The following is a 13,387-nucleotide window of genomic DNA, read 5'->3' as shown; positions in this document are numbered from 1 at the left end:
CTAATGAGAGCAGTTTCAGTGGAATGCTATGGGCAGACCCAGATGGGCTCTTAACAGACTGCTTAAAAAGTCTTACAGGAATCCCTGGGAAATTAGTTTGCGGTAGCCCAGTGACCTCCCTTAGCCCAAGTGTCCAGTAAATCTCTGGAAGATCCAAGAGAATCTAGAATCCAAATTGAGTTCAGCAATGGGTTGAGGTAATGTTAAACGACACAAACCTGAAGACAATATTGCGAAATTGAGAAACCATTAAGATTAAACTAGTAGGAATCATGTAAGCTTCCATTTTCAAGTTTGTGTAAAAATAATAGGTTGCTCAAATTCCAGATTGGAGGGATTTAGCTTGGCAACAATTGCTTAAAAATGGTCTAGAGATTCAAGTTGATTATAAACTTAAAATGGGCCAAGCATATGATTTGATTCCTAAAAAAGCTAGCACAGACTTAGGCTGTAATAATAGAGGAAGCGGAGACATCAGAAAACTAGATTTTTGGAAGTAAGGACAAGCATGAAAGGAGGAAAATGAAACTGCAATTAAATTAAAAGGGGGTAGTCTGGGACGCCTGGGTGGCTCAGTCAGTTGAGCGTCCAACTCTTGATTTCAGCTCAGGTCATGATCCCAGGATCGTGGGATCAAGCACCACATCAGGCTCTGCGCTAGGTGTGAAGCCCGCTCGAGAGTCTCTCTCCCTCTCTAAAAAAAAGTAGAAAGAGAAAAAAAAAAAAGAAATAAGTCATTAGGAAAAAAATATGGAAGAGATCTGAATATATTAATAGGTTGAGGGGGAGAATCTTGTGGAGGGGGAACTGAGAGAGAAGGGATAATTAGTGATACAGGAGTTTGATGAAGTTGGAGAAGTTGGTTTTGTACCTAAATGGGGATGCCTCACTTGGAGAGACTGGTGGAAGGTTGGAAGGATGGGAGTGACTGGAGATCACTGCTATGATTGGGAAGGAATTCAGGCATTTGGGAAGAACACAGGCTAATGTTTTCAATTTGCTTGGTGAAGTAATACTCCAGTGGGACCGGCTCTACCATTTCTGAGAGTTTGTGTGGACGGAGAAAGCACAACGGGGAAAACTGGTGAACCTGGAAGGGAGGTTAAGAAGAATTCCAGATAGAATGGGATTCTTGGTCTCTGAAGCGGGATCCAGAAATTGGCAGGTTTCTTCTGTCTCTTTAGCACCACCATCCACCAGGGAGCTGGGACTTATGAGCCTCTCCTTGCTTCTCCCACCTGGCTTAGGGCTGCGGTGCCTGGACTTTGTTGAGATGTTGCTCAGACTTTATTCCTTTAAAAAATAAGCTGAAGTGGAATTCTTTAACTTATCCAGGAAAAAAAAAGTCTTTGAGAGACAAACATTCTGGAAAACAGATCCTTGCAATACATAAATCTTCCTGTTAGAAGTAATGACTTGGAATTAATAAGCAGACAGTAAAATTCACGCAGAGAGTTGTAAAATATGGAAATGCAGGGTCTCACCGATATACCTCTTTATCAGACAGTGGTTGAAATGAAAGCAAGAAATGTTTGAACATAAAACATCAAGAATTCGCGACTTTTGAGTTCTGGAAGGTCATGAGAAGTCATTCGCCATTCCACAAGCACGCCCAAAAAGCCCGTCGAGGGGCAGGCATTACCCAAAAGGAATAAGGCTTTTTCGGCGCTCAAGCCCTGACGGAGGAAAACTAACTGCACAAGTTAGTATCTATGACAGAAAGATGAGGTAAGCTACGCGAGGTTGGCACAACATACAGTAAGGTGACTAATAAAAATCAAGCCCTTTCGTTCTGAAGGGTGGAGCCCGACTACTCCAAGAGTGGAAGGGAAATCTGGCGAGAGGACAAGAATCACAGACCTTGCGAAGTTCCCCCGGGGCCACCCGCCTTCTGCCAGCGCGTCTCAGGAACACTATCCGTTCCCGTGCGCGCTCGCCGGCGCGCCACCTGCGCGGGGCCGCGAGAGGGCGCGCGGCCGAGCCTGGGTGCGGAAGTCCTGCCGCGATTTCCGGAGGCGGAGGATGGGGAGGAGCCCGCGGTAGCTTCCGCCTTGCCCGCAGTCCTGCCTTGGGCACACGTGTTACCCCTTTGGGATTTTTGGATTACCTTTATTCCTAGTGAAACTGTAGAGCCCGGACTCCCTTAATATTTAAGGATGAAGGCGGTAAGTGTCCTGAGAATCCCGGTCTCCGCGGCTTAGAACTCTTTTGGCTGACAGTCGCTGCTGATGTAGTTTGGGCGTGTGTTTTTGCTCTTGTATTGGGGGCGGTAGCGTAGATTCGGGGCTCCCTTCTGGTTCTGTTTGCTGTCAGCTTCCTGGCCCTTAGATCTGGCGCTTCCTTCATGTCTACTGTGCGCGTGGTTGGCTTCAGGGGGCCGCGATGTGACAAGCAGGGAGTCTTGTTTCCGTAGGGTGTCGGATATTAAAAGGTTCTTCGAGACTATCTTTCGAACCCCTTGTTTCACAGATGAGCAACAGGGTCCTGCCCTCAGTGAGTTTATGATGTGTGTCATGGGACTCGATACGAGTCCATTTTTTTCCCCCCTAAAGGGTAAGGAGTTAGGAAAGTGTGATTTGCCCCGGTTCTCACAGAATGAGGGCTCAGTCGATTTGGATTTCTGAATAAGGGGTTACCAGCAAATGTTGGAATCCAAAGACCCAAATTCTGTTTTTCCCATTTTAGTTTAGGGGTCTTTGACAAGTCATATAATCTCAGCCTTAGCTTCTTCGTCAATAATTTGAAGGTAACAGCAATCACTCCTTAACTAGGCTTTTGAAGGGAATACATATGTTGGAGAACTTTGCAAAGGGTAAACCGATCTGTGAATGTCACTTTTATTTTGAAGACCGCATTTTGCTGTGAGTATGCGATTTAAATTTCTGGCTGTGCAGTACTCCTGTTCCTGTTCTTGTTTTCCAGAGAAGAAATAAAAAACAGATCCCAAGCTTTCGGAAGTTGCTAAAAACTAGTAAAGTGAAACTTGAAAACAAGCTAAAAAATAAGCAATTTAAACAACAAAGCACTCTCAAGAAGTACCGAAAGGAACAGAGGAAACTAAGGCAAGCTGTAAAAGATGCTGTGTCTAAGAAACCAATTCCACTGGAAGACCCAAGGGAAAAACGACCAGGTAATTGTGAAAGCATTCGTGTACTGTAATTTCTATTGATTTTTTTAATTAAAAATTTTTTAATGTTGATTTATATATTTTGGGAGAGAAAGAGACAGAACTCAAGCAAGGGAGGGCCAGAGAGATGGAGACAGAATCTGAAGCAGGCTCCATGCTCTAATCTGTCAGCACAGAGCTGGTTGGGGGCCTGAATTCACAAGCCGTGAGATCATGACCTGAGCCAAAGTTAGACGCTCAACTGACTGAACCACCCAGTTGCCCACCATTGATTTTTTTTCTTAAATGTTCTTCATAAAATAACATTGCTTTCTAGTAATTGCTATTGTTTTCAGATCTTCCTCAGAGCAGGTAAGGATAATGGTCCTGTATGCTTTATCACAGTCCATTTCAGAAAACATTTCAATATAGTATTCGTTGTGAGAAGGAGCTAGTCTCTACTTTTAGTTTGTCTAGAAAGGAGATCTGAAGATAGAATATTTGGGAAAACAAATGGAGATTAGCTGTGTAAATAAATGTTGGGGAGCATGCCAGTGCTGCCACTTTCTCATTCCATTAGTAGTTAGCTAAGGTAAGAACATAGCTTTTCTCTGGGGCATTCTTCACAGTGTTGCTAAAATTCACTTAGTTTTCTAACCCTGTGGCTTTCTTTTCATTTGAAAACTTGGAGTGAAATTGAACTGTAACTGTCAGGGTTATTCTTTTGTAAAACTATCCAAGAACTCCCAAGTACTCAAAACAAGTAAGGAACATGGCCATTTTGAGGCAGACCAGTTGTTCTACAATGTTACTGGTACTTTCAGGGTAATCATATTTGAGTGTACCTGGCTAGTCAGTCTTCCCATGTACATCTACATCTCATTCTCTTAATCCTGACCTGTTTAGTTTGATCCCTTGCTACATATTATTGTGATGTATAAAAGGTTATTGGGCTGGAAGTTAGGAAACTTGGGTTTTTCTCTCTCTGTTTAAGATTTTATTTTTAAGTAATCTCTACACCCAATGTAGGGCTTGAACTCAAAACCCCAAGATTAAGAGTCATATGCTACCCTGACTGAGCCAGCCAGGTGCCCCTTGGGTTTTTCTTAATTTTGTTACTAGGAAAAGTGGCTTAAGTTAGTCACTTAAATCTCCAGGTGCTTCATCTGTTTTGTTTTGTTTTTATTTTTTATTTTTTTTTATTTTTTATTTTTTTTTAAATGTTTTATTTATTTCTAGGAGAGAGAGAGAGAGACAGCGTGAGCAGGGGAGGGTCAGAGAGAGAGGGAGACACAGACTCCGAAATAGGCTCCAGGCTCCGAGCTGGCAGTCAGCACAGAGCCCGACGCGGGGCTTGAACCCACGAACCACGAGATCATGACCTGAGCGAAAGTCGGACGCTTAACCGACTAAGCCACCCGGGCGCCCCTGTTTTGTTTTGTTTTTAAAGGCAGTGGTTGAGTTTGCTTTTTAGGATCTCTTCTATCTAAATTTCAGTAGAATTTTGAAAGTGTTAAGTTGATAATTACATATAAAAAGCAAAATATTCATTTTTACATGTTGAGCATCTAAATGAAGTCTGTCAGACAGTTGGGTTTCAGAGTATAAGGTTCACATGAAGTACGTGGGCTGGAGAGAATAGCTTTGGGAATTTTCTGCATATAGATGGTAATTAAAGACTTAGACTTGGGTAAAATTACTGTGAAGACTGTATAACATGAGAACAAGAGAACCAAGAAAGAATTTTAAGGAACCCCAGCATTTAAGAAATAGATGGAGGAGAGATGCCTGGGTGGCTCAGTTGGTTACGTGTCCACCTAGGTCATGATGTTGTGGTTCATGAGTTTGAGCGCCCTGTCGGGCTCTGTGCTGACAACTCAGAGCCTAGAGGCTGCTTCAGATTCTGTGTCTCCCTCTCTCTCTGCTCCTTCCCTGCTCACACTCTGTCTCTGTCACTGTCTCTCTCTCTCTCTGTCTCAAAAATAAACATTAAAAAAGGTTAAAAAAAATATGTATATAAATGGATGGAGGAATAAAACCTATATTGGGATTTGGGGAGGAACCAGAGAATTAGGAAGAAAACCAGAACTGTACCGTGTCTTAGAAATCAGGAGTGTTTCAGGAAAGAAGGAAAGTCTTTATGTTCCAATGTAGTCTACAAAATAGTTAATTTTTAAAAACAAGATGAAAAGTAGTGTGTATTGATGTTTTCGCTTAATTGTAATTAGAGGATATCACCGCATGTATGAGATGCTTACAGCATTTGAATAAAAAAGAAAATACATATTTATAAACTCATATTCACTATCACAGAATAAGATTTTTAGAAAATAAGTGGAGTTTCCTTTGACCAACAGTCTTACTGTTAGGAATTCAGCCTATGATTATAGTTGAAAAAATTTGCCAAGAATATATTTCCAAGCATGCTCATTGCAACATTATTAGTAATAGCAAACAAAGAAATAAAAATGCCACCATGATCAAAACTTGAAACTGTTCTTTGACAAGGAATTGTTAAATGATGTAGATGTTGTTTACCTATGATGAAATACTATGCAGCTGTTAAGACTGACAGTTTTATTCTATATATATGATCTACATAATCTATGCAGTGAAGTAAGATTGACAAGTTGCCCACTGGAACATGACTTCATCAACTAAAAATGCTGATAGAAAGAAGTTAACAGGGATGTCTGGGTGGCTCTGTCGGTTAAGCGTCCAACTTTGGCTCAGGGCATGATCTCCCGGTTTGTGGGTTCAAGCCCCGCATCGGGTTCTCTGCTGATGGCTGGCTGGGAGCCTGGAGCCTGTTTGGGATTCTGTGTCTCCCTCTCTCTCTGACCCTCCCCTGCTTGTGCTGTCTCTTTCTTTCTCTCAGAAATAAATAAAACATTAAAAAATTTAAAAAAAAGTTAACAGATTAGAGAATTTGAAGGGCTAAGGGAGGGAGGGCTTCAATGATAGAATAAGTCAGGAGAAAACAAGAAGGTGTGGAATGTGGCCTGTGGAGGGGGTGGCTGAAGTGGAATGGAAGTGAAAGTCATTGGGAATCAGAAGGAGGGAACAGCTAAATCACTGGTTCTCACATGGTCTAAAAGACATTGCAGAATGTATGGAGCCATTTTAATTTTTGGTTGTTACAGTGAACTAGGAAGCCTCCTGGCATTTAGATTTCAGGGGTTGGAGATGCTAGCATTTTGCCTAGCTCGGGATACCCCTGTAAAACAAAGAACCATCCTGGTGTGCCTGGGTGGCTCAGTCGGTTAAGCCTCCAACTTTGGCTCAGGTCATGATCTCACAGTTTGTGGGTTCGAGCCCCTCATCAGGCTCTGTGCTGACAGTTAGCTCAGAGCCTGGAGACTGTTTCAGATTCTGTATCTCCCTCTCTCTCTGACCCTCCCCTGCCCATGCTGTCTTTCTCAGAAATAAATTAAAAAAATTAAAAAAACAAAAAAAAAAAACAACAAAAACCAAAAATCAAAGAACCATCCTCCCACTGTGTCATTAGTGCTTCCATTTAGAAACCCTGGGCTAAGGTGCTAGGAAAGCATAACTTTTCCTCTTGTCGACACAAAAACGCAGAGTTCTATACTTTTAATACTTCTGATTTTGTTGTATTGGAACAGGTAAAAGGATTGAGAGGGAAGAGGAGGAAGAAGAGGAAGCCCTTCCTTTAGATATGATGGATGAAGATGACTTACAGTTAATGAGAGACTTAGGGCAAAGAGCATCTTTTCTAACAAGAGATCTTTCTTCTAGGTAATACTTCATTTAGATTATAATCATTTATGTCCTTTTAGTGTTAAAAACTTGGTTCTGGATTTTATAAGGTGGTTAGTGCAAGATGTTCAGCTCAGAACACCATGTTTGCAAAGAGTAAACCTTATGACTCGGGTTTATTTCCTAAACAAAGGAAGTTCATGAATAAAACAAACTGGTTTTATTTAGTGTACATCTTTATTTCTTTTGAGTCTGAATAGTGAAGTAGAGTGCCCTGGGGAAGAATGCAGCTCTGTTTGGGGAATTGGCAGAACAGTCCTGAGTTCTTAATGGCTGTGATCTCAATCCTTGTTACCCTGTTAGGTAGGTATTCTTCCCATTTACAGAGGAAACTGATGCTTCCTGCATTCACAAGCAGTGGATCTGAAATTTAAACTTAGATCTTTTTAACTCTTCTAAGTCTGTAACATGGTTTTTGGGAAAGTAAAAAAAATAGCACCTTATCACCCTTGGCTCTGTGGAATAGTCTTCAAAAAGGATCTGCTGTAACTTTCACCTGTTTTGCATCTGAAGGGGAAACTAGATGCAGTCATAGTTTGAGCCTCTGTGATAGACTATACAATTCATTCACTCATTTACTATTTGAGTGCCTGCTATGTGCCTGGTCTAGGTGCTAATATCTATATACCTATTAGAGGTTTGGCTAGTAGTTTATTTTTCTTTATATTTCAGCTGCTATGTTTCTAGATTCCATTTTTACATTAAAGCTGGATTTTTTTTTTCCTGCAGTGAACCTGTTCATGCCAAGAAACGAAAGCATGAGCGTGTTATAGAAAAATATGAAAAAATACCAAGAACTCTGCAAACTGCACCAGAGAAGGAACTGATTCATTTGCTTCCTATCAAGGATAAAAGTGGTATAATCCCACAGACCAGAGAGAAGCCAGGTGAATCTGATTAGCCAGTGGATTAGTAAAAATTTTAGCTGCTTACTAATATTACCAAGATTTAATTTTATTTTTACTTTCACCCATACCTACAAAATAGGGATGGCTGCAATTAGTCATATAGCAAACTTGATGATTTTGGCCAGAAATACAGATGGTTATCTCAGATGTCTGTTGTATCATGGGTATAGCTGAAGCTGCTAATGTTGAGGTGGTTTTTCTTTTCAGAGTTGTTTTTGTTTTTTTGTTTTTTTTTTACCAACTACGATTGTTTCTAATTCTTTTTTAGCCTTTTTAAAACATGTATCTTTTTTCTTATGAAATAAAACATAGGAAAGTCCAGAAATGAAAAGTTGCAAAGTTATATGGTTTATTACCCATAAAACTACCATCCAGGCAAGAAATAAATACTGCCAGCACCCAGAAACTTCCTTTGTGCTCCCCTAAATCACTAGTTGTTCCCTCCTCACTATAAAGTAACTATTTTCTAGAGTTTTATGATAATCTCTTTCCTTTGTAGTTTTATCACTTAAGTATATTGTTATGTTTTTAATACACATATTTTCCATATAGTTACTGACAGTAACCAAGATGAAGAGGATGAAGAAGAGATGGAACTTGAGGAAGGTAATGATGTATCTTTATAATTACTAAGTTGTTAATTGAGAATTATAGTTTTTTGCTTAATAGTAAATATGACTCAATTTTAGATATAGTCTGAGACTGCATTTTAGAGTACTGGTCATTTCAAAGTTATTTTGAACTTTTTCCCACATGTTAGAAGTTTCACCTTGTGGAATTTAATTTTGTTGCTCTTTATTATGGAAAATTTTGTGCAGTTAAGTTTGTAATGTCTAGGCATGCATGAAGAGTCTCGTAAATTATTATTTGATTTTTCTTATAATTTAAAGTGAAATACCTGCCTGTAAATAATTAGGAACTTTTAGCTCTGAATTAAAAATGGTTCTGTGGTATGAAATCATTTCACTTATTTCTTAGAGCAATTATCCTCATATATGTCTGCTTTAGGTCTTTAAGTGTGGGTTTCTAATAGCTAAGATCATTGCAATCAAAACTAAACTGAGAGAACATATTTTTTTGTTTGAAATTCTCTGTTTGGAATTTGTGATAGAACAAGCTGGTTAAATTTTACCTTTGCTTAGCAAACCTCATTAATGGTGTAAAGGAGATTACAGGTCAGCTGTTTAACTGTTTTCAGTCACCCCTCATAGGGTTACAGATTATGCTTTTGTGTTCAAACTAGTTCCCTAGGAATTTATTTTCTTAAGGTGGACATATTTTCTGTAGTGCAGAGGACTGTATAGAATTGATAACAAGGCTATACTTTAAAAAAATAGTAATTAAAAATAAAATAAAATTTAGAGAGAGAGTATAAACAGTGGAGAGGAGCAGAGGGAGAAAGAGTCTTAAGCAGGCTCCATGCTCAGTGCAGAGTACATCACGGGGCTAGAACCCATGACCCTGGGATCATGACCTGAGCTGAAATCAAGAGTTGGAGTCTCAACTGACTGAGTTCCCAGGTGCTCTTCTGTACTTTTTTTAAAAAAACTAAATCAGGCTTCTTTTTCCTTTAATTAATAGGAATTATGCACAATAGTTAAGAATATAGGCTCTTGTGGGGTGCCTGGGTGGCTCAGTTGGTTAAGTATCTGACTTCAGCTCAGGTCATGATCTCACGGCTCTGTGCTGACAGCTTGGAGCTTCAAGCCTGCTTCAGATTCTGTGTCTCTGTCTCTCTCTGTCTCTGTCTCTTTCTCTTTCTCCCTCTCCCTCTCCCCCCCCCCACTCATGCTCTCTCTCTCCTTCAAAAAAAATAAATAAATAATAAAACAGAATATGGGCTCTTGACCCAGGCCACTGGATTTGAATTTCATTTCTGCCAGGTTTATGAGTATAAGCAAGTCACTGTCCCTTTGCCTCATTTTCTGTGTGCAAAATGGGTATGATGATTGTACCTGCCTCATAAACTTTTTTTAAAGTTTATTTATTTATTTTGAGAGAGAGAGAGCGCGCGTGTGTGTGGGGAAGGGGCAGAAAGAGAGGGAGAGAAAGAGTTTCAAGCAGGCTCTGCAGTGCTGAGCCAGACACGAAGCTCAAACTCCTGAACTATGAGATCATGACCTGAGCTGAAACCAAGAGCTTGGATGCTTAACCGACTGAGCCACCCAGGTGCCCCACCTCGTAGCGTTTTTGAGAGGATGTGTAGTAATCTTGGCCCATGGCAAGTGTCCAATCAAAGTTATTATTATGTATTACTATAAGAAAATTATTCTGTTGATTAACTTTTTGGATACTTGAAAATTAAGAAATGTTTAAGAGGGAAACCCAATTTGTTTCAGAGATCATCGAAGATCCCATTCGAGAACTGACATTAGAAGAACATTTAATTGAGAGAAGGAAGAAACTACAGGAGAAGAAAATGCATATTGCAGCCTTGGCGTCTGCCATATTATCAGACCCAGAAAGTAATGTAAGTACTGCTCATTTCTTTGGGCTTTTCATATTTGATATGGTGTAAATATCTAATATTTTAAGCCTCCTTTATTATCTGTAAGCACACACAAAAAGGGAAAATGTTAAAACACAGTGACTGATGGGACATCTGCTTGGCTCAGTTGGTTAAGCATATGACTTTGGCTCAGGTCATGATATCATGGTCTGTGAGTTCAAGCCCTGTGTTGGGCTCTGTGCTGACAGCTCAGAGCCTGGAACCTGCTTCAGATTCTGTGTTTCCCTCTTTCTGCTCCTCCCTCCCTCATGCTCTGTCTCTTTCTTTCTCTCAAAAATAAACATTAAAAAATAAAACCAAAAAACAGTGACTGAGATAGAATAAGAGTAGGCAGAACTTTAGACTAATCTCATCCGAACTTCATTTTTTTCTGTAATCTTAGAAAAGTCACAAACTCTGAATCTTATATTTTCTCACCTCTAAATGAAGATATTGAACTTAATATTGTAACACTGAAGGTGATAAGTGTAAAAATTAATTGGATAAGTGAGAACGAACCTACCTGGACATTTGCTTGACTGATTGGTAGATAAGGAATATGCTGCATAAAAGTCAGTGAGATTAGTTCAAGAGTACTTGCAAGTGGAAAATATGATAAGTAAAATAGACCAGAGAGTTAAAATGAATTATCAGTGGGCCATGCGAACAGTGGTGATGATGGTCATAGTTATAATATATGGACTCAAGAAACCTTGAGTCCTGTCTGTTAGACTCTGGGTAAATCTTTTTACCCAAGACTCATTTTCTTCATCTCTAAAAAGAAGATGGTACCTATTTTAAAACTTTGTTGTGAGGATTAAATAATCAAACATACATGAAGTCATGTAAAGTGATACTGTTATTCCTGTTGTATTGGAGTCTCCAGCATCCTACTGTGCATATATTTGTTTATTGAACAATAAAGTAGATTATTTACATTTGTAGCAAAAAAACTTCATCTGGTTACATTCTGGAGTAGTACTTGCTCTTTAACAAAGTGAGGGGAAGACCTGGAGCAGAAATGGGGAGGGGAAATTTGGCATATTTCTCACTTGCATTCTTTCATTTCATCATTATAAAACCATAAAGACAAGACTGATGATCTTATTTTACAGCTGAAAAGCTGTGCCTTAAAAAATTAAAGTGATTTGTTACAATTTTAAGAGGTGCTGAATTGGAGCCTGGTTCTTGCAGGTCTGGAGCCTCACGCTCACACAGGGACAGCAGATAGGTGGTACTATGTACCCTCCTCTCTGCCGTGGCAGATGTTGCTTACCAAGCAGTGTTGCTTGTCGAGGTGTCCAGCAGGCAGTAGAGTTTAGCAAAGCAAGCACGTTCATTGAAACCAAGTTTTTACTTCTGCATTACTTCATACAAATGATTTTTGAATGAGTCTTGTTGAAGCTAAAGTTCCTGAGGACATGTTATCTTTAATTCCTGATTCGTTTGTATATATGTGATTAATATATTTGAGTGGTATATGTAACATTTTAATTTATTTCAAAAAGTGTTTCTAAGGAAACAGGATTACATGCTTTAAGAAAACCCAATGAAAGAATTTCAAAGAATAGAGAAATTAATAAATATAAACTATTTTTTAAAGTGTGTATCTCTTCTAACTACTTAACAAAAGTATGGTTTAGCTTTAGTGATTTATCTTTTGGTGGCATTAGCAGTATCTCCAGTTGGGTATGGCTTGACTAGACCCCATGAGTCATTGTATGGATTCCACTTGTGCCAGATGTGAGGCTGTTGTCTTTTGTTCGTAATTGTTTTGTCATGGTTTCTCTGGCCTTATAAGTTATTTTTTTAACAGATTAAAAAATTAAAAGAGTTACGTTCCATGCTGATGGAGCAGGATCCTGATGTGGCTGTTACTATTCGAAAATTGGTGATCGTTTCCCTGATGGAGTTATTTAAAGATATTACTCCTTCGTATAAAATCCGGCCCCTCACAGAGGCAGAAAAATCTACAAAGGTAATGCTGGATACAGTCACTACACAAAATGGGCTGGACATTTTGGAGAGCTGGAGATGGGAGAAATAATAGTGGTTTTTTTTGTTTATCTTATAGGACTGGGTACATATTAGCCATTCACAGTTTGTGTTCATTTAAGGATTTTAATGTCTTGATTTTAAAAAATGATTGGTCTTTTTGGTCTTTTCAGATTCGCAAAGAAACCCAAAAGTTAAGAGAATTTGAAGAAGGCCTGGTTAGCCAATACAAATTTTATTTGGAAGATCTGGAGCAAATGATTAAAGGTATATTAAACATTTTTAAAGTATGTAGCATACTGAGCTTTGGTCAGGAAAGTGAGTTCCATATTCTTTGCTCTGTGGTGAGAGTCAGTATAGTGTATTGTCAAGAGCAGAGTCTAGAGTCTGACTTTCTTAGGTTCAAATCTGGGCTCACCACTTAACTACCTAGTGGTGGACAAATCATTTAATCTCTCTGTGCTTCCATTTTTCTGTTTATAAAATGGGAATAATAGTACTTAACTTCATAGGCTTGTTGCGAGAAGTTAATTTATAAATAAAAGGCACTTCGAACTGTGCCTGGCCTGTATGTGATCACCTGTATGTGATCACTGTATGTGATCAGCTATTACTGTTATTGTTGCTGCAGTCCTTTCCCTAGTAAGTAGTTAATAGGTTTCTTGAATTTGTGAATGGTTGGAATTTATTCTGCTGGTTATTATTTGGAGAGGGTAGGTAGGGGAGAAGGATGACTTGAGTAGATGAAATTAGTGCCTTGAAGAGGGACTTAGAAGTCAGTCATACTGGATGATAAACTGGTCCTTCAAACCCTTACCTCTTTCTCTTCAGAAAAGGAAGAGCATAGGAAAAATTGGAACATGAATGGAGAAGGAATTCGGTTGCCTAGGTCAGGTGCTTTCACTTGACTCAGTTGGGCTCCTTTACTCAGTGCTGGGCCTACAGGTCACCCCCATGCTGTCTCAGCTGGAACAGGACTACCGAATCCTGTTGGTCCAGTAAGGGCAGGAGGGAGTATAGTGGAAGTAGGGGTGGGTACCATAGATGTTGCTTCTATGCTCTGGCATCCCAGCTGGAGCCTACTTAATAGCATACATTGTAAGGCCTAGG

The 13,387-nt window shown here is 39.5% G+C and overlaps 1 protein-coding gene across 3 annotated transcripts in view; it reads left to right on the top strand.

The window, feature by feature from the left end:
* Nucleotides 1-2,060: 2,060 nt before the first annotated feature.
* NOC3L (NOC3 like DNA replication regulator) overlaps nucleotides 2,061-13,387 on the top strand; it is a 28,609-nt gene continuing 17,282 nt past the window's right edge. For all 3 annotated transcript variants that reach the window (XM_039230158.1, XM_039230156.1, XM_039230157.1), the window contains exons 1-8: nucleotides 2,061-2,165; nucleotides 2,923-3,130; nucleotides 6,733-6,865; nucleotides 7,616-7,773; nucleotides 8,347-8,400; nucleotides 10,134-10,264; nucleotides 12,099-12,260; nucleotides 12,451-12,544. In XM_039230158.1, the coding sequence (XP_039086089.1) occupies nucleotides 2,157-2,165; nucleotides 2,923-3,130; nucleotides 6,733-6,865; nucleotides 7,616-7,773; nucleotides 8,347-8,400; nucleotides 10,134-10,264; nucleotides 12,099-12,260; nucleotides 12,451-12,544 (949 nt within the window). In that variant the 5' untranslated portion in view covers nucleotides 2,061-2,156. The remainder of the gene's footprint in view (nucleotides 2,166-2,922; nucleotides 3,131-6,732; nucleotides 6,866-7,615; nucleotides 7,774-8,346; nucleotides 8,401-10,133; nucleotides 10,265-12,098; nucleotides 12,261-12,450; nucleotides 12,545-13,387) is intronic.

Source organism: Hyaena hyaena, unplaced genomic scaffold, assembly GCF_003009895.1.
Source record: "Hyaena hyaena isolate Hyena2069 unplaced genomic scaffold, ASM300989v1 scaffold_44, whole genome shotgun sequence".
Lineage (NCBI taxonomy): Eukaryota > Metazoa > Chordata > Mammalia > Carnivora > Hyaenidae > Hyaena > Hyaena hyaena.
This window is presented reverse-complemented; position numbering and strand designations above follow the sequence as displayed.